The sequence below is a fragment of the Narcine bancroftii genome, chromosome 1 (assembly GCF_036971445.1).
Source record: "Narcine bancroftii isolate sNarBan1 chromosome 1, sNarBan1.hap1, whole genome shotgun sequence".
NCBI classification, from domain to species: domain Eukaryota; kingdom Metazoa; phylum Chordata; class Chondrichthyes; order Torpediniformes; family Narcinidae; genus Narcine; species Narcine bancroftii.
The window spans coordinates 440,436,502-440,462,221 of record NC_091469.1 but is presented as its reverse complement, the minus strand read 5'-3'; the positions used below and the strand labels follow the sequence as shown (position 1 = coordinate 440,462,221).

At 39.7% G+C, this 25,720-nt stretch overlaps 1 protein-coding gene across 3 annotated transcripts in view; it reads left to right on the top strand.

The window, feature by feature from the left end:
* krit1 (KRIT1 ankyrin repeat containing) overlaps positions 1 to 24,435 on the top strand; it is a 90,971-nt gene extending 66,536 nt beyond the window's left edge. For 2 of the 3 annotated variants that reach the window (XM_069914385.1, XM_069914387.1), the window contains 8 exons: positions 3,118 to 3,225; positions 5,082 to 5,238; positions 6,133 to 6,284; positions 7,560 to 7,726; positions 14,949 to 15,036; positions 19,985 to 20,191; positions 23,675 to 23,791; positions 23,954 to 24,435. In XM_069914385.1, coding sequence (XP_069770486.1) covers positions 3,118 to 3,225; positions 5,082 to 5,238; positions 6,133 to 6,284; positions 7,560 to 7,726; positions 14,949 to 15,036; positions 19,985 to 20,191; positions 23,675 to 23,791; positions 23,954 to 24,043 — 1,086 coding nt within the window. In that variant the 3' untranslated portion in view covers positions 24,044 to 24,435. The remainder of the gene's footprint in view (positions 1 to 3,117; positions 3,226 to 5,081; positions 5,239 to 6,132; positions 6,285 to 7,559; positions 7,727 to 14,948; positions 15,037 to 19,984; positions 20,192 to 23,674; positions 23,792 to 23,953) is intronic. The other variant, XM_069914386.1, reaches the window with a different exon arrangement.
* Positions 24,436 to 25,720: the final 1,285 nt, after the last annotated feature.

Genomic DNA, 25,720 nt, shown 5'->3' with positions numbered 1-25,720 from the left:
CTTCTGGACATCTTGGCCTTGCTGACATTGAAAGAGGTTGTTGTTTTGGCACCAAGCCACTAGTCTCTCCTCTTCTGTGATTCTTGGAGTTTCTACCTACTATGGTGGTGTCATCCATTTATGGATGAAGTTGAAATGGTGTTTGGCCACACAGTCATGTCACAAATCCTTACAGTAAACCTGATTCCGGCCTATGAGATAGAGTTGCTGTGACCAAAGTCTGTTTTCTATTTCCTGTGATCTTTTATCATGTCTCAGCTTCTGCTTGTGGACAGGTTGGAGTAGGATTGACTGACTGATTTACAAAAGTGCCAGTGTGGGATGGAGCGGTGGGTGTTTTTTTTAATGGTTTTGTAGTAGTGTTTGTGGATGTTGGTGCATCTAAAACTATATTTTGAAAGGGACCCAGAGGCTGTTAAAGATTATTGACAGGTTGAGTGGGAAAAACAAAGGTGGCATTTGATATATAATTCACTTTGACAGGAAGTTTAATAAAACATAATCAAAAGGTATTGAGAAATATCTTGGTTTCCTAATTAGTGAATTGCAAAATGCTGACATGCTGATAGTTTATTATCCTGCATTGGAAAAACATTTGGAGTTGAGAATAAGGAAGTTGTGCTAAAACTACAAGACTTTGGTGAGATTATATCCGCAGTTCTATGATTGGTTTTAGTCTCATCCCCTGAAAAAGTGTGGACCTGGATTGAAATGATTCAGCAAAGATTTGCTACATAAGAACATAACAAAAAAGCACAGGAGAAATACAGAAGTTTTCTGGCCATTCAAAAAGATAATGGCTGATCAATTCTTTGATTGCAGCTCCACATTGTTGCCTGAACCTTCTAACCCCTGATTCTCATGCTGTCCAAAAGAGCAATTTCAGCCTTGTTTAATGCCTCTTGCTCACAGTTCTCAGGGCCAGAGAACTGTGAAATTTTACAATCATCTGAGAAAATAAATTTCTTCTCATCTCACTCATTTTAGTCTTTAAATAGATATTGGTATATCCTGAGCCAATTTCTCTTATCTCTAGAATTTCTCACTTTGAGAAACTACTGTTTAAAGCCTCCTCAGAATTTTTTACTTTCTAAAGTCAGAGTAACTACATAAGAGCAGTTGTAGGGTAACATGCAGGGCGGGTTCTGGGCCATTCCTTCTTTCTTGTAGATACTAGTTGCCCTTTGCATCCTGGAAGTTTTTTAAAACCAAAAATAGTCTTCATTTACAATAAATTATTTACAAAAATCTCTTCCCACCCCTAGCTTCATACCATACATTTCCATCACTGTACATTGTTACATTTCCTTTCTGTTTGCACTATTACCACCACTGTGACATCTGATCGTTACGCTGCTCTCATGTTTGAGGGGATTTCCCTTGATCTTAGTCTCTCAATACCCGAATACAGAAAAGGACGGTAGATTGTGATCCTTCACCATAGCACTCTCGGGTTAGCTGAGCCAAGCTCAGTGCATCCATTAGCATGCATTGCAGCCTGGTGTGTGCCAGTCGGCAGTATTCCCACACCAATATCTCCTCTGTGTGCTGAAAGACCAACAGGTTTCAAGCAGAAAAAAGTGTGTCTTTCACCGAGTTGATAGTCTTCAAGTAGTTCTGGCAGTACGGTTGGTAGGCATAGTGGTTAGCTTATTGCCTTTACAGCGCCAGCGATCGGGATCGGGGTTCAAATCTCACACTGCCTGCAAGGAATTTGTATGTTCTCCCTGTGTCTGTGTGGGTTTCCTTGAGGGCTCCGTTTTCCTCCCACTGTTCGAAATGGACAAGGGGTCGTAGGTCATTTGGGTGTAAATTTGGTGGCACGGACTTGTGGGCTGAAATGGCTTGTTACCATGCTGTATGTATATCTAAATTCTGGTTATCTGACTGCATGCGCCCTAGGGAACAGCCTGTCAATCAGAGCCCTCTGTAACATTGTTGCTGGTGATGAACCATGACAAGGATCTTTGCATCTTTTTCCACACACTCTGTGCTAATCTGCATTCTGCAGAGATGAGTGACTGTCCCCACTCCACCACAGTCATCTCAGGGACAACATGCATTGTGGGTAATGTTCTGGCTTTACAGGAAGGATCTGACTGTGAGAGCTCCTTTCACTACAATCCATGCCAATTCCTGAGGTTTGTTTATGAGCACTGGTGATGAGGCATTCTGCCAGATAACCTGGATGGTCTGCTCCGGGAACCACCCACCGTGTCCATCGAGCTCTGATGGCCTTGTGGTCAAAGATGTTAGTCTGGAAAACTTTTCTACGAAGGATAGGTGGCGTGGCAAAAATCCAACTGACTGGGATTTTGGTTATTAGTCATTGGTGAAGGATAAGGATCAAAAGAATTTCACTGAAAAATATAAAGCTACTGTCTCAAATTATCTTAATTAAAAATATCCAGCTTGGAAACAGTTGCAAACATATGTCTGCATTGTGTGAATCATATTTTAGACTTCAGATTCACATTTCAGATTTATTGTCAGAGTACATACTTGACATCACATACAACCCTGAGATTCTTTTTCCTGTAGGTGAGGCAGAATCACCATTTAATGGTAGTGGAACAAAAAATTGTACACAATGTATACATGTATACAATTAAAGAAATGTAAACAAACTGTGCGATGCAGAAGGGAAATAAAATCAATAAACTGCAAAAGTAAGAGTCCTTAAATAAGTCTTTGATTGAGTTTGTTGTTGAGAGGTAGCACTGTTCCTAAACCTGGCGGAGTGAGTCCTGATGGTAGGAGTGGAAACATACTGTGTGTTGGGTGGTGTGGATCTTTGATTGCTGCTGCTCTCTAATGGCAGCATTCCCTGTAGATGTTCTGGATAGTGGGGAGGGTTTTGCCAGTGATGCCCTGGGCTATGTCCACTACCTTTTGGAGGGCTTTACACTCAGGGGTATTGGTGTCCCCATGATGCAGCCGGTCAGCACATTTTTCACCATGTATTTATGGAAATTTGCCTGGGTTTCTAATGTCATACCAAACCTCCATAAACTCTTGAGGAAGTTAGAGGCATTATTTTAATAATTAATATTAATGTAGCATAATATAATACTCACATATTGTAGTGAATTATTTTATGCATGTTAATTATTCTAGCATATTGTGGATCAACAAGGAAGGACAGCATTGCAGGTCTGCAAAGAAAACAAACAAAATGATTGGGAAGCAACAGTGAAACTCCTTAATGATGCACTGAATAAACCAGTAAGTTTAATTACTCTTTAGTTGGAGAGGTTTTTTTTAATTAAATGGACATACTGTGATGCGTTTTACCAGTATTTACTGATATTTAATAGATTGAGTAGTGTTTACTGCTATTTAATAGATTGAGCATTTTTACTTCAAAAATCAAAATTAAGCTTCAGTATTATACTTATTTATATTTTGTCCATTACTTTTTATGCATCGTTACAGCTGCATATGCAGATTTGGTTTTGTACTTCAACCCATAGTTGAAATTTCATGTTCACAGAAATTTTGAAAATGTTCAAAATTTATGAATGAATGATTAGTTTAACCGAATTATCTCAGAAAGATTGGGTATTGTACTAAAATGTAATTTAACTTTGAATAATTATGCAGGCCAAAATAAATTGGAACAGTGCAAATAATGACCAGCTCTGGTAAATTATCTGTCTCAGGTGAATAAACAGTAGAATCATAACTGTAATTTTCTAGCCTTCATACGCTTAGGTGAGTGGAGTAAACTTGGCATGTTATCTCTGACAGTGAAGGCCTCAAGAAGTTGTGGATGATGTAGCATCTAAGTTTGGAATAATGTCTCCATGAGTGTCTAAAGTACAGGAACTAAATTGCCAGATTTCATATTCCTGATTGATAGTTGACTACATGTAGAATTTCAAAATTGTGTTTAAAACAAAAGCATTGATTACAGTGTGAGCAGATTAACAACATAAATTGTGATCCAAAAGAATAATCTACATAAGTGTTTCTCAACCTTCTTTCACCCACACACCACCTTAAGTATTCATTTATTTGCTGTCGATCACATATAACCAACACTAGCAGGAAAGGTGTGGCAGTGAGCTTAAAATCCTTCTCGACCACCAACGGGATTTTTGTCTGACTTTGGTGGGAGATTATTTTGCAAATTTTCTTATTTTTGTCAACAAATTTATTACCTCATTTTACATATTATTTATTTATTATATCAGCAATATTTGCCTTTGCCATGTAGCTATACACCAGCTGTAATAAAAACATGGTTTGTCGACCACAAGTTTAGAAATACTGATCCAGATGATTAAGCATTGCCTTAAAATTTATCTCTGGCCTGGATGTTGCTGAATCGGTCCTGTGAGTTGCCACCTACCATTCAAATACATTAAGATTGCATATTTATCTTATTAGCATCTGCAAAGATGATCCTGTTGGCCAAGATTGTCATGAGCCAAAAGACTTTGACTGTTAGTCAAGATAGACTTTGCGATTTTATTGATATGGGTAGGTGGATCAGCAGATCTGAAAATCTTGAACAGAGGAAAACACGATGTTTCAGCTTTTTTGTCTTCAGTTTTTTTCACTGGTTTTAAATATTTTTCTAAATTTTAGATTTAAATTGCTAGGTTCTAAATTTAAAGTTGGAAACAATTAAAGACTATGATGCTAAAGTAACCAATTAAAACATTAAAAACAAAAATTACATAATTTAAAAACACTTCAAACAAAAGTACTTAAAATGTAGCTGGTTCTTAACATTCTTCCTTCTATTTGTCACATTTCCAGTGAAATAAATGGGATGGTTGCACAGTTCAATGTCTGGGAAGATCTGAGAATATATTCACTGGTGGAATTCCTATCTCAACTCAATTGGCTGAACACGTCCAATATATTAAGAACTTTTCCACCTATGCTTGATTCTTGAATGTGCAGGCAACTCCATGCAGCAAAGCTAGGGCCAATGCTTCACAGGGAATGCTTTACAAATTCCATCTTTAACAGATTGTAGTTTGAAAGTTATAATATTAAGAATAAGCTTTTCTGAAATATTTAACATATAATTAAATATTAATTTGCATTCTTTATTGTTTAATGATTAGTACGAGAAAGTTAGAATTTATCGTACTGATGGATCATATCGTGCTGTTGAACTGAGGCATGGAAATAATACGACAGTGCAGCAGATTATGGAAGGCATGCGGCTTTCACAGGAAACACAACAGTACTTTACCATCTGGATCTGCTCTGAAAACCTCAGTAAGAAAGCTAACAAAATAATTTAATGTGTGGATATTAATATCTTAATGTTACTTAAATGGCCAGATATTTCCAGGGATGCCATTTTCAATAAATTGTTAGAGTAGATTAAAATAAATATGAAGATACAGGCATGTTATAGGAGAAATCCTGGGAAACATTTTCAACAACTGTTCATAATTTTCATTATATTTCAAATCTAGAGTAATTTATATTTGTTATTTTTTGTACTTAAATAATCATAGAAATCATAGAGCACAGATCAAGGCCCCTTTGGCCCACTTTGTCCATGTCGGCCTTTGTCTATCTAAGCTTCTCATTTGTTTGCATTAGCCACACAACCCTCTACATCTTTCCCCATCCAAGTTCCTGCCCAAATGCTTCTTCAGCATAATTATACCTGTCTTCACACCTTCTTTGTCAGCTCATTCAGGATATTTACCACACTCTTGGGAAAAACATATCCCTCAGATCTCCTTCTGTTAGATCACATAACAAATTCTTATTGCATAAGAAGTAATTAACTTGTTTTGTTTTACACAAGATCTGTCATTTTCCTATTGTTCTACCAATTGGATGCTCCCTGTTGTTGGTTTCAAGAATTCAGGTATCATAATTGAGGGACAGTTGGGATAATCCTGTGGTATAAGCCAACAATTTCCAAAAAATAGACTGAGAACAAAAAAAAACTCTTATTTTGGATTCTTGAAATCAGTGGATAAAGTTGACCTCATGCCACTGGTATAAGTTGTATTTCAAGTTAATTCCTGGAAATGAAATGCCACTGAAACTTCTTTATATCTGATTATTGATGTTAAATCAGATTAAGTACTGTATGTGTAGTAAGCATAAATTTCTGGTTCAGTAGAATAAAATTACCTTTTTATTATCCAGGTTTGCAGCTCAAGCCATACCATAAATCACTTCAGCACCTGCGAGATTGGCCAGAAATTGTTATGGAATTAACTTGCCTTGATCCTCACTTGGAAAAGCCACAACTTTTCCTGCGCAGGGATGTCCGACTTCAGTTAGAAACTGAGAAGAAGGTTACTATTCATAGATCATTTCGTTAGTTAAATACAACTTGTTTCTAACCTTAAAATTCATTATGCATCCTCTTAAAAATAGCTTTTGGTCAAAGTAATAAAGATCACAAGCTTTGACTTAATAAAAATTCATTTTGGTGTGTGAGGAAATTTGTATTGATAAACATGTCTGTCTTTGTAACTCATGAATAATTAATAGCAGACTAAAACCCATTTGATATTATAACTGATAAGATGAATACAAAAAATTCTAGCTTCCCTTCAATTAAAAATAATGTTCACTTACTGGTTTAAACCTATTTTATTAACATCATAGATGTTTATCTAAATATCTTAGTTTGATATTTAAATTGCTTTGAAATTTTTTATTGTGGTGATGTTCCTCAAATCTTTCTCTCTTTCCACTGTATGATATACAGAAAGTATGATTATAACCAAATGGAACTATCCCATTAGTTCTCAACCTTTGGTGCTCTGTGATTAGTAAGGGATTGCCAAAGGTGGTATATGAGTGGGAAGGGAAGGTTGAGAATCACTGATCTAGACCCAATTGTTACTGAAATATTTTGCTTGAGAAAATTTGTCATTAGCCCATTTCCTTTGGAGTTGTGAAACAGTGCACATAATGAGTCAATTAGGTACGATTAAAACAGTGGTTTTCAAACTTTTTCTTTCCACCCACATACCACCTTAAGCAATGCTTTACTAATCACAGAGCACCTATGGCATAAAGTGATATGAATAAAGTGATATGTGAATGAAAAGAAAAACGTTGAGAACCACTTCATTTGGGAAAACTTTAATTCTATTTTGTCACTTTTTGCAAAGTATAGTCATTACATATCTAGGATTTATTCTTCTTTGCTTTTCTAATGAATGGTTTTTAACATTTTATGCTGTATTTTGTTTTGCGAAAGAATAAATGGGCTACTCATTATTTTTCTGTCAATTTTAATGTTGGTATGGGTAAGGAGGAGAGTTGTTATTTGACTAAAAAGGTGCAGGTAAGATATTACTTCCTCACCAATTTTGTCATGTGAAGAAAATTCTTCGATTGTGTTGTTACTGAAACAAGAAAAAATACTGTAAGAAAATATATTCATGGTTTTAATAGAAAAATATAGGAAAATGTGTGACTGATTTAAGTTTTAAATTTTTGTAAGTAACGACCTAGAAGATTTTCATTGGGCATTCTGTGTTTCTTTCCAGTGATGCTGTCTGATCTGCTTAGATATTCTAGCAGTTTATTGATTTTAAATATTTTGTTTATTAAAGGTGGATGATCCATTGGCTATACTCATTCTATTCGATGAGGCACGTAATAGCCTACTGAAGGGATTATATCCATGTGCTGACAGTCAGTTGATAATATTAGCTGGTCTTCTTCTTCAAATCATCTATGGAAATTATGACAGTAAAAAACATAAGCAGGGATTCCTCAAGTGAGTATACCTGTAAATGATATCAAGAGCAAAGTTACAGGGGTTTCAACTTCAAAACCATCTCTGCCACTTTCTTCCTGTCTTGGGTAAACTTATACCTCTCATTTTGTTCGTTTTAGATTGGTCACAGTGTTTGAACTACCGAAAGAAAATAGACACACACCGAGAGCAGTTCAGATTATACAAATGTTTATTACAAATTCAAAAGCTGATTTCACACTACAATATGCAAGCCCTTATCAATGCTTGGACTGGTCCCAACTGCCGAAGCGAGGCAACGACTGCACACTTGTAGTAGGTTGTCAGAGCGCCGGTAGCAGCTTCTCCACCTCCCCTGACTGGGACGTTGGCTGGACTCCAGAAGTCTTCTTCTTCTTCTTCTTCTTGAGAGATGTTGCCACCTCTCGGAGAGTCTCCTAACTTCAGCAGCGGGACCATGACTTATATTACCCAAAAACTGCTAACCCAAGCACCTATTCCCAGCACAGCAAGAAAGATAAGCAAGCAAGCTAGCATGCTAGGCTTCTAACGAATAATATAATTTTCAGCTTATCACTTTGAATACAATGGTTTATTTTGCATCAAGGCTAGGCCTCTGACAGTCTGTGACCAAAACAAGCAGGAAGATTAAATGTTCTTGGTACACAGATGTCCTTTCGTCAGATAACTGCAGCTCTGGCCCCTTGGTGGAATTTTGCTTATGTCTGCTGATTCTAAAACACAAGCAGGTTCTCAGCCTTGCAGAACCCAAAGCTGCAAGTTTTTAAAAAAAGGTTCTCAGCTCTACAGAACCAAGAGCTGGGAATTAAGAAAAAATAGGTTAAAAAATAGGTGTTAAAAAATAGGTTAGAATCTTCCATTACATTCCACCCCTTGGTCACAGGCTGTCAGACACGAGACTTGACAAGCATAAGAGTACAAAAAGAGCGTAAAAGAGAAATTAAAACTACAATAATCACAAAAACAAGCAATAATGAGAGCAACCAACGGAGAATATTGTGGCCCAACCCCCCAAATGTACCAGCTAACTATGAAAAAAGATTCCAACCAAGGCTCACATTATCCTTGTTGGCCACAATACCCAGACACTGGAGCTCACGAACAGATTTTGAAACATGCTGAACAATAACTTATTTATATAAGCTGCACTTGAGGCGGGTGACCGAGGACATCCTTGATGTAATGCCTCGGACCATGTCTCCCACGGGCAACTCTCTCGGAACGTCCTCATCATTACAAATCCGATTGTTGGCACCAAAGCAGCTGTTAAGCCAGATCACCAGGAGTGTAAAACGGAGGACCTGGAAGAAAGAAGCCTGACACATGTCACTCACGATACCGTAAGCGTTCAGTGTTTAAGCAGACTAAATCATCCTGTCCCTCAATAGCTACCCATCGAGTGTTACCCTGGGCATGTGTCACTATTTTTCCTTTTACAGGAGGGCCACTACCTGGTGGTGCCACCCATACCTTTTGTCCGGCATTCTCTAGTTCAGGAGTGGGGGGCAATGAATGTTTTTCCTCTGGAATAGGCTGTAGTTCAGAAACGTGAAGAAGTCGGTGAAAAGGTGTACCTCCTTTTAAAGTGCGATGATTTAAATTGTCGACTGCCTACTGCGGCACATGACACCACCCCTTCAGGGTTCCCAGTGGTGTTAACAAACAAATCTGTTCCTTCAGTAAGCCATTCATTCGTTCAACTAACCCAGCAGCCTGTGGGTAATAAGGAATATGATGAACCCACAAGATACCGTTGTCATTTGCCCAATCACAGATTGCTTTCCCGGAGAAGTGCGAGCCATTATCAGACTGAATCTCCTCTGGAACATCATAGCGAGAAATTAAATGATTTAGTCCTTGGATAGTGCTAGCTTGGTCAGCCGTCTTGGTGGGAAAGGCAAAAACCAGGCCCGAAAAGGAGTCAACCATTACTAGGACGTAACGTTTACCCATACAGTCTGGCATGGGGCCTATGTAATCAATTTGCCAAACCGCAGCTGGGCGAGCGCCCCGTTTTATTCAGCCATGAGGAGCAGGAGGAACGACACAGGACTTCACAAGTTGACATTCTGGGCATGTATGCACGACCATGCGGACATCATCCTGATGGACGGGTAAAGCATGTGTTCAGGCCCACATAGCTGATCACTTCTCCCCCAAATGACCACTCTGTTCATGTGCCCATCGAGCCAGGGGGACGGTATCAGCACGGCTGATGGTGGCAAGCTGATCTGCAACTGCATTATGTTGTGCCATGTTAGTCGCCACATTAGTATGGGCATCAACGTGATACACAGTTATCTCACGGTGGTGGGAAGCATCCCACAACAACTGCCACAGCTCTTTGTCCCACACTGGTCAGTCATGTATCATCCAGTCATTCTTTTGCCAATCAGGCATCCATACTACATGTCCATTAGCCACAGCCCAGGAATCAGTAAACAGACGAAGAGGGTGATCATGGGGATCTAGTGGTAAAGTGACTGCCTTCAACTCAGCATACTGACTGGAGCCACCATCCCCCTCCTCTAATAAGTGAGTTCCTGACTTGGGATGGTAAGCCACTACCTTCCATTTTTGCTTTCATTGCACCCATCGGCTGCTACCATCAGTAAACCAGGCATCCTCTTGTTCTGCTGGAGTGAGCAAATCATATGGTTTACCCCACTGAACTGGTGAAGGGGGTAAAGGAGGGGGCAAGGCAGGTTCAACGTCCTCATGACGAGATGGAAGATCAGCCACCTGTTCGTGTATGTGGCCCACCCCTTCAGGCCCTCTGGTTGCACGACTCTGAATATACCACTTCCATTTAACAATAGAAGACTGCTGCGCCCGCCCAATCTTTAGATTAGCATCATTAGCCAGAACCCAATTCATTATTGGAAGTGCAGGTCTCAATTGAACATCTGCATCACCTGTCATTCTCCAGGAGCCGTCCGGCTTCTGGACCGGCCAAACAGGGCTATTAAAGGGCGATGTTGCAGGCCTCACTACCCCTTCTTCTTGCAGAGCATCGATGGTGGCAGTAATCTCTTCCTGCCCCCCAGGGAGACGATATTGTGGAATGCACACTGGTTTCATGGGGGGTGGCACCATCACAGGATCCCACTTAGCCTGACCCACTACTAGTTTTTTTGTAATAGTCCGAATTCCAAATGCAAATCCCCCTTGGCTAGTATTAAGGGCCGTACCGGCCAACATATTAATACCCAAGATACACTCGTCAGTAGCAGCCACAAGGGCATGTAACCAGATAGGGGAAGGGCTATCACCCACCATGGCATGGACTTTTATTTCCTTTGCCAGGGTGACTGCTCCTCCCAACCCCTCTATTCGAAAGGTCGGTCCAGTCCAGAGGTCGGGGTAACCCGGAATCACCGAGTGCTCCGCACCGGTATCGACCAAGGCCAAATATTGGCGGTCATTACCCCCACCCCAATGGATTGTTAACGGTATGTAGGGCCGTGGGTTCCCGTGTATCCGCTGTATCTCAATGGTGTAGACACGGGAGCCCTGCCCACACCTTCATGCTTTAGTAGGGTTCGGGGGCTTCCAGGCCCACATGCCACTATTATCCATAAGAGCCTTGTTAATCATTTGTTGTATCTCATCATGGGTAACTGGAGCAGGAGAAGCTGGCTCGATAGAAGCAGCAGGGGGAGCAGAGGGCACAGCTGGGCCAGGAGCACTCAGCAGCTGGGGAAGATGTTCCCCTGCTTTTCTCTTATAAAGGACATAAATGACTGCAGTAGGTTTCCCATCAATATCACTTTTAGGTACGCCTAACTTTAACAAGGTTAGAAAAAGGTCCTTTCTTGTCGGTCCGTTATTAGCAGCAGTCCCTCTCCTTTCATCCTGCTTGTCTGATTTAACCTGGGTTGTACGTGAGTGGATTTTACCTCCCAGTTCTAATTCTCGAAGCCCAGACACAGGGTGCCCAATTAGTGGACTAGTTACGGACAGAACCAGCCCCCGTGTAGTAGGTTGGGCGGAACGAACCAATCTGCTATGCATTCCAGCCGTGAATATCTCTTCATCAGGGTACCCACAGCCTCAAACGCCCTGCATACAAGGCAGAGGCCAGGGCCTGTTGACGAATTACTGCTATGCCCTCCTCTGGGGTTCTCCAATTGTTCTGCAAATGTAAATCCCAATCTACTGGTGATGGGTATACTCGTAGCAGGGTGTCCCCTAGAGTAGTAAGTAAGTAATCCATCTCTCTCCCTCTACCCCGCAGCTTAGCAGTGACCCTGATATCAGTAGATAATGTTCCTAATCCCAACAATTCCTCAGGGGTTAAAAATACATTACCCCCTCCTTGTTCCCAGACACGCAGGAGCCAGGCTGCCAGAGTTTCTCCTGCCTTTTGCCTAAATCGATCTCCAATGGCAGCCAGCTCTTTTACAGAGAAGTCACGTATCATTGAATGCTTCCGACCCCTGTTCCCACTTTGGCCCACAGGGCCCTCCACCCAGTCTAGGGGAGGAGGTCGACGCCATCCCATAGAGGGAGTAGGCCATAGAGCATAAGCAGGGGTTTGGGTATTTTCCCCTGGGTCCACTTGAGAGACCGGGGTATCTATCCCTTCAATCTCTACCCTTACATCATCTCCCCTTCTGTCTGTTTGGGAAGTCTGCTGCCTTATGGGGCGGGCGTGAACAGCAGGTGGAGAGGGTAGTATGTTAGACACATGCTGAGGAGTATCTGCATCATTACCATTGTCATTCCAGATATTCCCATCCCAATCCTCAATTACATCAGGATCGTCACCATTTATTATCATGGCACGAATACGATGTGGGTCGGGTTCTACTCCTTGCCTTTCCTTATCTGCATAGAGCTGCTGCCAGAGTTTAATATTACGGCAGACAGTTTGAACATGCTTATCTTCCAATTCTTTGGCTCTGTCCTGACTGGTGCGAACAATCTCACTCATCATGGAACAGCATTGTCGCATGGCTTCTAGCTCCTCCTCTAATTGCTTTCTCTTGCGCTGAGATTCTACTTCTCTTTGAACTGATTCTGCTTCACGCTGAACGGAGTGGCGTAAGGCTGTGGCCAGCAACCAAAAACCATCCGTCAGCGTCCCCTTTTTAATCAGGAAATTTTCTTTCTCGAAGGAGAGTGGCAACCCGCTCTCCCAGAGGTGCACTTGATGAATCTAACTTCTCATCCCAACTAATGGGTGGTCCCAACAAAGACAGGGTATTGGCCAACATGCCAAACCCATCGTCTTTGGAAGTCTATCCAGGAATCAAGAACTGCTCAGGGCTCACCTCTTTCTTTCGGCGAAACATCTTGAAACCAACCCTGCTCGCAGCGCCAATTGTCTTGGGTAAACTTATACCTCTCATTTTGTTCGTTTTAGATTGGTCACAGTGTTTGAACTACCGAAAGAAAATAGACACACACACCGAGAGCAGTTCAGATTATACAAATGTTTATTACAAATTCAAAAGCTGATTTCAAACTACAATATGCAAGCCCTTCCCAACTATACTTATCAATGCTTGGACTGGTCACAACTGCCGAAGCGAGGCAATGACTGCACACTTGTAGTAGGTTGTCAGAGCGCCAGTAGCAGCTTCTCCACCTCCCCTGACCGGGACGTTGGCTGGAATCCAGAAGTCGTCTTCTTCTTCTTCTTGAGAGATGTTGCCACCTCTCGGAGAGTCTCCTAACTTCAGCAGCGGGACCATGACTTATATTACCCAAAAACTGCTAACCCAAGCACCTATTCCCAGCACAGCAAGAAAGATAAGCAAGCAAGCTAGCATGCTAGGCTTCTAATGAATAACATAATTTTCAGCTTATCACTTTGAATACAATGGTTTATTTTGCATCAAGGCTAGGCCTCTGACAGTCTGTGACCAAAACAAGCAGGAAGATTAAATGTTCTTGGTACACAGATGTCCTTTCGTCAGATAACTGCAGCTCTGGCCCCTTGGTGGAATTTTGCTTATGCCTGCTGATTCTAAAACACAAGCAGGTTCTCAGCCTTGCAGAACCCAAAGCTGCAAGTTTTTAAAAAAAGGTTCTCAGCTCTACAGAACCAAGAGCTGGGAATTAAGAAAAAAATAGGTTAAAAAATAGGTGTTAAAAAATAGGTTTTAGAATCTTCCATTACACTTCCTTCATCTCCTTGCTGATTTTGGTTTTGTGAATATAAATAAATCCATCTTACTCGAATAGTTGTACATGGGAAACCCTATTTTTCTTCTTTGTTGCTGTTAAAACTTGAATATTATAAATGAAAGGAAAATAATTCTGTTCCTTATTGTTGGAAAATGTGTTCTTTTATGGACATTTTTCTGTTACATTTGAAGTTGTGTTCCCAGCTCATTTGAAGGAAGATAGTCAATGTTTATTGAATTTATGTCATGGAATTTATATGGTTGGTTTAGATTAGTTTCTGGTCAATGGTGACCCCCCCCCCCCACCCCCCCATGATACTGGTGGTAGGGGGCTTAGAGTTGAACTTCCAGTGCAGATGGTTATACTTTATTTCTGGAGATGGACATTGACTGGCACTTTCATGGTGTGAATTCAACTTGCCATAATTATCAGGCCCCATGCCTGCATATAACTTGGATTAGGCTGCTTCATTTGCTGAGAATTTGAAGCATTTGCTATATTTGTTATTAGAGCTTGTCAGCAATCTCAACTTTGCCCAAGCACATCCACTTTTTATTGTTGTTTAGTTTTAGATATTATAATTGGCAAAGTGCCAGTGGAAAATCTCCCTTGTTGTCATTATCTTACAAATTAGGACGAATTTTTCCATTTCCCTTAGAAATGCAGAGAATGCAAAAATATTCCTGTATTGTGCTTGGGTTTCAACTTGATTGGGACTTACTTCAACACCAAAGTATTTGTTCCAATAAACATTTCTGATGCCTTTCTTACCCCTTTTATGTGAGAACACTCACATTTTCTATTACCTAACGCAGTCCTATACATTAACTTTAATGAGCTTCTACCTTACCAGTAAGTTTAACCAGGTAGTTTTTGTGGTCTAGTTAAAAGTCTAGTTAAAATCTCCAACTTTCATTGCAAGACAAGTGCCAATCTTTTACAAATGTTTCATGGTGATATTTATAAATAAAGCCGCTTTGTTGCGTTGTTTTGCAGACGTTCCCTTCTATAGAATAGCAATTAATTCAAACTCCCAAACTGGATTGTCTTTAAATTCTAAATTGCTTGTTTTTCAACATACTTTTAGTGAGGAAAATCTCAAATGTATATTACCGTGCACCAAACTGAAAAGCAAGGGCCCACATTGGATTGGTAGGATTCTACAGGAGTACAAGGTCAGTTTTGAGAAATTCTTTGATATTTGACATTTTGCTTTTAAAACAAATTTAATTATTTATTTATTGACTCCTAATTTGTTTATTATCCAAATAATGTATGTCAATTTATTAAAATTCGTATGCAAAGTGCTTTTATGATTGAAAGCAAATTATGTATTTCTAATGAACAAACTCATATGATGTAAATCAAGTTGAAAGAGCAACAAAAGATAAGTTTGATTGCAAGGACTAATTGATCACAAGTCTTCATATTTACAAATTGTTAGGTTATTTTTCTGATTATGGTTTTAAAATGGCATAATTGAATTTCACGTTAACGAATCTTCAGCCGCCTTAAGCTTTTAATTGACCTTTGTTCATTAATGAGTAAAATCAGCTTCCTTCTTTCAATTTTCCCAATTATTAATTCCTCAGTATAAATGCAGAAGTTGTTTTACAGATGTCTCCAGATCAGAAGTGTAACTTGTGCTCTTGTGTTTCGCATTTGAGCTAAAAGAGGCATAAGTGAGGCATGGTGTTACTTCCCTATCTCAGATTCAGATTTCATATTTATTGACAGAGTTACATACATGACATCACATGCAACCTGGAGATTCTTATTCTAGATCTATACTCTAGTTCATAATGCACACCATGTAGAAAGCTAAGCAAGTTCACGTTTGGAAAGTATCACTGGCAAATTGCAGGTCAAAAGTTAATTCGAAAGAGGGATGCAAGATTCAAGATTCAATTTATCATCATGTAATAAAGACAGTGCAATGTTACACAAAATTTGTTTTCGTCTTTTTGCCATTGCCAGAAATCGCTTCTTACAGTCAAAGAAGCAAAAGAGAGTCAATTTGTGACATTGATAATTTCTAAATTGACAGATATCTAATTTTTGCCAACTCCCACTTGCAAGACTAGTTTAAGTAAAAACTTAAAATACTGGATCGGAGAGGGAGAGAGAATGTGTGAGACAGATATTATCTTCACTGGTTGATGACCAGTCATCAGATCTGATGTGTCATTTTCATACGAAAATATGAATTCTATTTTTCTAACTGTTTTCACCATTTTTTGATTTCAAATTTATAACTTTTGTAGTACAGGTGCCTAACATTTTGTTTGGGACCAGACACCTGCCTTTGTTCGGAATCTTCCAGATTTTGGAATCATTTTAAAATGGCAGTCCTTTTAAGCAAATGTGATGTTTCAAAATCGCACAAAACAGGGGTGTTAAATTAATTTAGATAAATAAAGAGCATTAAAGACCAAATATCACTACAATTTTTTATTTTATTTTAAAGTAATACTTCAAAATAAAACTGGCTCAGATCTCCCTCCCCCCCCACCCCCACTTCTGTCCCTGCCATCCCCCGTCCCACCCCTCTGGATGCCCTTTCTTACCTCTTACCTTCAGTGGAAAAGTGACTCTTGGCCATAAGCACCCGGTAGGAGATAAGCAGGTGGCGGCTGGCTCAATCCAGGAGCAATGGCTGTCTTCCTTACCCATAATCCCTCATACAGCTAGAATGGCTCTCGTGCTGGCAGAGTGGTTCCAGCTGCATGGGAGATTATGGCTAACGAAGATGACTAATGCTCCCATATTGAGCTATTGCCAGCCACTGGGCTCGGCAGCACTGCACCCCTGCTGCCATGTTGGGAGTTAGATGGGGGGAAGAACGATGGGGAATTGGGGGCCAGGGGCAGAAGGATGGGGAATTGGGGGCCAGGGGCAGAAGGATGGGGAATTGGGGGCCAGGGGCAGAAGGATGGGGAATTGGGGGCCAGGGGCAGAAGGATGGGGAATTGGGGGCCAGGGGCAGAAGGATGAGGAATTGGGGGCCAGGGGCAGAAGGATGGGGAATTGGGGGCCAGGGGCAGAAGGATGGGGAATTGGGGGCCAGGGGCAGAAGGATGGGGAATTGGGGGCCAGGGCAGAAGAATGGGCAGCTAGCTTTGTTCTGCTGATTAACATTGCATACATTTGCATCAAGCAGCAGTTTCACAATTTCAAAATTTGAGAGAGACACGCTGTAGTGAAGGGCGATATTGCCATTTCTATCAGCCATGTTGATCACGTGTTTCAGGACTTTGGATGAAATATCTGTGAATCCAGTCAGGTAATTCTCCTCCATGATCGGTCCTGTTGTCTTCTGACTCAATACACGGAACCATTAATTCTGGATGTTGTTTAGGCATTCGTTGGCTTTGGATAATTTAGCTGGCTTTTCAGTACTTTGCATGCTAACAACATCTTTTCACTTAATTTGTACCTCTCTCTTATTTCCACTTTGCCAATTTTTTTTTCATTTCTCCAGTTTGGCAACCTCTTGATTTGATATGCTTGTAGTTTCCATCCTAAATCCACTAGGTTGATCTGGCCACACATCACAATTAACTCTGACTTCGTCTCTACAGTTCTCTTGATCTTCAAACTCCTCCTCTGATTCAGAAGATGAGCTTTCATCTGAACTGGAACCATTTCTGGAAGTAGTCTCATACTCTCGCACAAACAGAACGTTTTTATTCATACCATTTGCTTCATGCTTTTTGGGGCCATCTTTCAGTTTTCTTCAAGCTGAGTCTCTAAATGTCTCAAATGTTCTACTCTGCTGCCAAGCCACTCTTCAGCCTTTTAAGAGCTGCAATTTGCTGGGCAAGTTTTGGTAATGTTTCTGCTCATGTGGTCTCTGTTACTTCACACATACAGCCTTTTCCAGAGTCAAATCTTTTTTTCATGCAACAGTCTTTCTCTAAGTCCATTATCTGGGATTCCGCAAACTATTCTGTCTTTAATGAGTGAATTTTTCAAATCTCTAAATTCACAGGTCTTACTCAGTGTGTGGAGCTCGGCTAAGTATAAGTCAAAGCTTTTTCCTTGTTTCTGGTCGTAGGAGAAAAACTTGAATCTCTGAAACATGATGTTTTTACTTGGAACAAAATACTCCTCAAATTTTGTCATCAGAGTGTCCAATGTGAAAGTTGTCTCATCAATTTGAAAACTGTTAGAAATGTCCAAGGCATCTTCACCCATCACATGCAGGAACATAGATGCTTTCCATTGTCCATCGGTCTCTCCCATTCCACCAGCTTCTAAATAAATGTTTGAAGCGTTTCCAATTATCAGCTAGATTGCTGGTAAACTGGATCAGCGTGGGAGGACTTAACTGAATAAGGGGAATTGGATCTGGTACCACTATACCCACAGAGGTGAACGCATGCTTTTGGACCCATGATCCGTTGAGAACGGTGGCTCTACTGCCAGTATTGATCTATAGCAATTTAAGCTATAGCAATACCACTTCAGTGCAGTGTGCACTTTACCCGCAACCCTTTCAAGTGATGTTTGCAGCAGCGATCTGGTATGGAGTGGTGTCTGGGGCTAGAACCACAAGATGGAGAGAGCTAGTGTTCTCGGTGCTGGTGTTAAATACTGGGCTCTAGCCAGTAAGTGATTTGAACCAGCCAATGGCCAATTGTGCACTGACCAATGGTCTGAGCCCAATCTAAACTGGTATTTCACCTGCAATTTGTAACTTTGTCTATAACATTGTAACTGAGTGGGACTTCTGAATGAGTTTCAGGTGGGGAGGCCACGCGACCTCAAGCAATAGTCACGGAGCCTCCCCCACAGACAACAGACAACATGTTATGCTTGTTCTTTTAAGAAGAATGACTTTACATGAGTTTGACACTTAACTGACTTTATTTTTCTTGAGCTGTTTCAACTGACTTCCAACTAACAACCAACTTGCTTCCCTTCATATGTCACTTCCTGTTTCTGACCAACTATGTGCATTGCATGCTGGGAAATGTAGTTCTATGTACACATAATAATGCTGTTATAAAGATCAGGAGCTTGAAACAAATGAATGATTGCAAAGATTAAAACTGATACATCTTAAAAGAAAAGTTAGTAAATGCTGGCTCTTTGCCAGATATGTCCCAAATTATCCTTTTACATTGTACTCATTTTTTTGTATTCTTACATTTACAAAGAATACTGTATGAAAAGATTTCAGCTGAAATGAATTCAACTTTTGTCACCTTGCCTTAACCAAGGAAGAAAGTCACTATTGCACCATCAAGGCATAGAGACCATAGCCCATAATAATCTACCGGCATCACCTACGGCTCCTAGAATGCTTCCATCAGCCCTGTCTCCGCTCCATCCTCAACATTCATTGGAATGACTTCATCACCAACATCGAAGTACTCGAGCTGGCAGAGTCTGCAAGCATCGAATCCATGCTGCTGAAGACCCAACTGTGCTGGGTGGGTCACGTCTCCAGAATGGAGGACCATCGCCTTCCCAAGATCGTGTTCTATGGCGAGCTCTCCACTGGCCACCGAGACAGAGGTGCACCAAAGAAGAGGTACAAGGACTGCTTAAAGAAATCTCTTGGTGCCTGCCACATTGACCACCACCAGTGGGCTGATCTCGCCTCCAACCGTGCATCTTGGTGCCTCACAGTTCGGCGGGAAGCAACGTCCTTTGAAGAAGACTGCAGAGACCACCTCACTGACAAAAGACAAAGGAGGAAAAACCCAACCCCAACCAACCAATTTTCCCTTGCAACCGCTGCAACCGTGCCTGCCTGTCCCGCATCACCAACGAGCATGCATCTGACGTGGACATACCCCTCCATAAATCTTCGTCCGCGAAGCGAAGCCAAAGAATTTTTACATCGTATAAACCATTACATAATCTGTTGCTGTGACTGTTGACTTTGTGCACTAGTTTGACAATCCTCAAAACTGGAACGCAGTGAAATTTATTTTAAAAATTAGTTACTGAAAAAGATAAAACAGAATTTTAATTATAAGTTATGTTATTTGCTCACAACATTTGTTGCCTTTTTTTTTTATCCTGCAAAGTAGATCTGAAAATATTTTACGGTCCTCATTTGAGTAGTTGAAGCATATTTTGTAATATATATCTGAATTTTTTTTATTATAGGGCTTAAGTAGCCGTGAAGGGATCAGCAAGGAGATGCACCATCTTCAGCGCCTCTTCCTACAAATTTGTTGGGAGTTTCCAACTTATGGAGCAGCCTTTTTCACAGGACAAATCTATACCAAAGGTAGCTCAAGTGCTCATAAAGTGGTCAAAGTTTATGTAGGTGTAAACACAAGAGGTCTGCACTTGCTAAACATGGAAACTAAGGTAAGTTACAGTTCATGAAACCTATGTTGCAATTTGTATTAATTTCTAAAAAAATGAGCTTTTGTACCATATATACACTTGTAATAGTTGATACCATGTAAAAGTCAACACCCCCCCCCACTTTTTGGCCCAGGTTGCCACCCACCAGAGGAATGCAGACTCTTACCTAACCCCTAGCTGCTTGCCCATCTGAGCTTCCAACGCCCCAACAGGGGACTCTCGCCTATGCCCCACCCGCTCATCCATCCTATCTCCTGACCGCGGACTCTTACCTAGGCCCCAGCCACCCACCCATCTGAGTCCCTAATGCCTTGAATGTGGACTTGCCACCTGCCCATCCATTCAAACTCCCAATGTTCCAAACAACACGGCTACTTACTGCAGTCAAAAAGAATATGTATATAATAGTTAACCTCCTAAATTTTACCCTAAAAATTGGTCCACAAAATTCTACTTCTGCAGGCATATATATAGTAATGCTTTAAGAGCATTATAAAACAAAATTTCACACCAATACATTGGTCGTATCCCTTTGCTTCCGAAAGGTGCTGCATGACCTATGTATTTCTTCAGCATGTTTGTGTTTGTCCAAGCTTTTAAATAGTTCGTTTAGTATCATCAGATGGTACAAATACAACCAGATGGAGTGATGTTTCTCCAGACCATGGTACACACAAATACACACACTATATGTTTCTCACATAGCACTTAATAATCACATACATACATAAAAATATAATATAAAATAAATACATATAATTTACTCAAGTTTAATTTATAAGGGACCCAAGGTTAAAAGTCTGCAGGAAGAAGCTACTTCCTATCCCAGTCCTGATTTTGATTCTCCTGCACCTCATTACTGATGGTAGTGTGTCAAATATATTACATGATGGTTGGTTGGAGTCCTCAATAATTCTTCGAAACCTGTTTAAGCAACGCTCCTGGTGAATGTCTTCAATAGGAGAAAGGGAGATTCCAGTAACCTCAGCTACTTTAATGATCCTCTGTATTGACTTCCAGTCTGATGCTTTATAGCTTCTTGGGCAAAGGGAATTCCAGAACTAGGGAATTTGCTCTGAAGCAATTTAATTTGGGGTAGTGAAGTCCAGAATTGAATAGCTTGTGAGGATATTAGGATTGTAGGAAATTGGAGATAGAGAGGGGAAATGCCATGGAAACAAGGATTAGAATTTTAAATCTGCTTACTGGAAGGTAAACAGGTTATAAAATAAATCTCCGAAAGAGTGCATTATTACCCCTTCAGGGGTTGCCTTTGAGATATTCTAATTTCCCTTTTAAGTTGGTGAATGATCAGTTTAGGTATCTTGGAATTACAATTACTAAGAATTATAAGAATTTATTGAAGTAAAATGTTTTTGCAGCATTGAATTGGACTAAAGTTCTATTATCTGGATGGTCGCCCTTGTCTATTACCACGATAGGGTGTATTAATTCAAATGGAATGAATATATTAACAACATTTTTATATCTTTTCCAGTCTATACCAATCTTTATCCCTAAATCTTTTTTTTGAACTCACTGGACTCATTTGTTTCATCATATATATGACAAGGAAAACGACCTCGTTTAAATAAAGCGCATCTTCAACAGAGCAGAGGACTGTCACTTCCAAATTTCAGATTCTGCTATTGGGTGGTCAATGTACATCGTTTGCTTCTTATATTAAAATTTGATAAATTAATTGCTGCTCTTCTTGGGTGGAAATGGAACTGATTTTTTCTAAAAAAAATCATCTATGCTGTCAGTCTTTGGGTCTTTCTTACCTTTTTCTATTTCTAAATTAACAAGTCATCCGATAATGAGACATAGGTTGTGAATATGGGCACAATTTAGAAAATTATTTGGAATCAATAGTTTTTCTCTAGCCAGTCCTATTATAATTAATCATCTTTTTTTTTTACCTTCTTTGTCAGATGCAGGTTTCACAGAGGTGTAGACTGAGATTAATTATTTCAAATATCTTTTTTATTCTAAATCATTTTGTCTTTTGAGCAATTGAGGACAAAATTTAAATTCCCTAATAGTCATTTTTTTTCCAGATATCTACAAGTCAGACATTTTGTTCTGTCCAGACTTTCTGATTTTCCATGGATTTCTGAAACAAACATTCTTGATTCACTTTTTGACTTTCAATTTTCTCATAGAGGCTCAATATCAATTATTTTGTGATTTGATGGATTTGAGAACAGTTTCTCTTGTTCAGATTAAGAGTGATTGGGGGAATGACTTGGATTTGTCACTTCCAGATGAGGACTGGGATATTGTTCTAAATTTGATTAATGAATCCTCATCTTGTGCACGACTGTTTGTTGCAATTTAAGGTTGTACATAGAACATACATTTCAAAAGTTGTTATTCCACTTCTTCTCTGATATTGATCCATTATGTGATAAATGTAATTTTTTTAAGGTTTCATTGATACATTTGTTCTAGTCTTGTCCCAGTTTAGAAAATTTTTGGAAAAATTATTTTCAAACTTTATCAATCATTTATAAAGTCAAACTAGAACCGTGCTCCTTAATTGCTCTATTTGGTGTTGATCAAGAAGAGGAAATACTATTGACTTCTTAGAAGCAAATTTTAGCTTTTACCTCATTGATAGCTAGATGGGCATTTCTGATGAAATGCCACCTACCCATACTCAATGATTACAGGAGGTTATGTCCTTCCTCAGTTTAGAAAAAATCAGATATAATGTTAAAGGTGAACTTTTATAAGACGTGGGACCCATTCATGGAGTATCACCATAATTTAACGAATTAGGATGTTTGGATGCTCCTGAACAGCTTTATCTGGTCTCCTTCACTTCCTATTTTTATTAGATATGCAAGTTTGCCTTGTTTAAAGGGAGGGGATTGACTATTCAGTGGGGTGTGTGGTTTCTTATCTCCTTTTTGTTTTTTTTTCCTTTTTCATTATTTTGATATGGAGGGTTTGATTTTGAAGGGTGCACACAATTTATAGTAGGTATAATTAAGGGTTCATTTGATATGTTCAATTTTTTTTGTCTTTTATATTTCAGTATATGTACAAGATGTATATGAGTGTATTTTTTATTAAACTCAATAAAGATATTAAAAAGAAAGAATGGAAGGTAAAACAAAGAAGGTATCCAGGAATTATATTGAATAATTTAAAAAAAAGTATATATGAGAGATTCAACAAACAGCTGAGATGCAGCAGGGCTAGAGTCAGGATTTGTACTGAAGGTGAAACTAGACAGGGAGAGGTGGGATAGGAGTTGAGTCTATGGCCAGGGAATGACGATTGTAGCAGTTATCTGAAAGGTCTCTATTGTAAGTAGAATTTGAGGCTATAATTCTATTTTCTTGCTTTTTCTACACTCTATATTTCTATTTGCTTTCTATTTGCATATTGACCATTTCTGATAGAATGTTTTAATCATTACTGGCATTTACAAAACATTTAAGAATTTCAAAGGCCATTTATTTTTTTAATCAGGTTTTGCTGATTAGCCTTAAGTATGGCTCCCTCATGTGGCAGTTGGGTGAAGCAGATGCCTACTTTCAGATTCACAGTTTGGAAAATAAAATGAGTCTTGTTGTCCACACAAAACAGGTAAGAAATCATTCTGAAGGGAGCTGAGGTAAAGGAAACTCCTTTAGTATGTTACCAAGTGTCTGCATATAATTATGGCTTAGGTTTAAAAATATTGATAATTTGAAATGAAATAGTTTCACTTTATCTTTCAACATTTTTTTCCTGTCTTCATCCTAACAGGCTGGTCTAATTGTGAAGTTATTGATGAAACTAAGTGGCCAACTGAGTGTAAATGAAAGAAATTTGTCGGAAAGACATGGGTATGGATAACCATTAATTACCAATGTGGATTGATCTTGATGGACTAACATGGTTTGGTTCATAAGAACTTATGAAAAGGAATGCCGTGGACACTTGATTTTTAATGTACATTTGTATGATACTGAAGGATTACATATACCGTATCTCTTTTCCATCTGTCTGTTCCTTTAACAAGTGCTTGTTGCATGTCAGCTGTTTATTAGATATTTTCATTTCACTTTTGCTGAAGAATTTTTTAATTTTTTTTTAAATGGAACAAATACCAACTTGCAGTGTGCATTTCTGTAATAACTTTGCAGTTCTGCATCTTTTTACAGAAAGATAATGTGGGAATGTATTCAAATTTTAATGTCTCCATGTAATTTGTTTTAAATAAAAGAGGACTTTAATTTTTTTCTTTGCATTACTGTTAAAAATTGTGATTATTTTGGAAAATATTTGAGTGCCCTATCCAAAGACATTATGAATTATATTTTTAATTAAGTAGACAATTTAAAAAGCCAATAAGATATACGTAGCCTTCATCTCGAGGTGCTTTATATTTAAATAGTACATATTATTTAGAGATAATTTAAAATGTTGTTATTTCTAAGTTTTGGACATACCATTTTATAAAACTATGATGGTTAATGTGTTGTAACTGTGGATGAACCCCTTGGTTATGCATATAAATGTAACAGGTCTATTGAGTACAAGCAAACATGGAAAGAGACCTAATGGGAGAATCTCCTAAACACACAGTATGTAGAGTTTTTATATTTATACCCTTTATAATAGCAGATTGTTAACAATTTTTATAGATATAATTACATAGTTTACTTCAATATTTTGGATGTGAAAGAATGGTTTAATAGAATTCTTTCTTCTTTTCTTTGGCTTGGCTTCGCGGACGAAGATTTATGGAGGGGTAAAAAGTCCACGTCAGCTGCAGGCTCGTTTGTGGCTGACAAGTCCAATGCGGGACAGGCAGACACGGTTGCAGCGGTTGCAGGGGAAAATTGGTTGGTTGGGGTTGGGTGTTGGGTTTTTCCTCCTTTGCCTTTTGTCAGTGAGGTGGGCTCTGCGGTCTTCTTCAAAGGAGGTTGCTGCCCGCCAAACTGTGAGGCGTCAAGATGCATGGTTTGAGGCGTTATCAGCCCACTGGCGGTGGTCAATGTGGCAGGCACCAAGAGATTTCTTTAGGCAGTCCTTGTACCTTTTCTTTGGTGCACCTCTGTCACGGTGGCCAGTGGAGAGCTCGCCATATAACACGATCTTGGGAAGGCGATGGTCCTCCATTCTGGAGACGTGACCCATCCAGCGCAGCTGGATCTTTAGCAGCGTGGACTCGATGCTGTCGACCTCTGCCATCTCGAGTACTTTAATAGAATTACACATTAGCAAATGGACCACATCTTAACCAGCAAGATTAACTAGACAGTCATCTTTGTTGGAACAAGTAATTCACAAGTAATATTCTAGAGGTACACAATCCTTTATCCAGAACCCTTGGGGGACAGTGTGTTCCGAATTTCGGATGCTTCCGGATTTCAGATCAAAAGCCAGCTGCCCCAGATTTAAGACCACCCGAATTGTGCTTCTGTATCCACCCCCTTCCAGTCACGCTGGCGTCTCTTTTCCCCCTCGCCTACCCGAGTCACACTACTGTCTCTCCCCCTGCCCACCCGAGTCACACTGCTGTCTCTC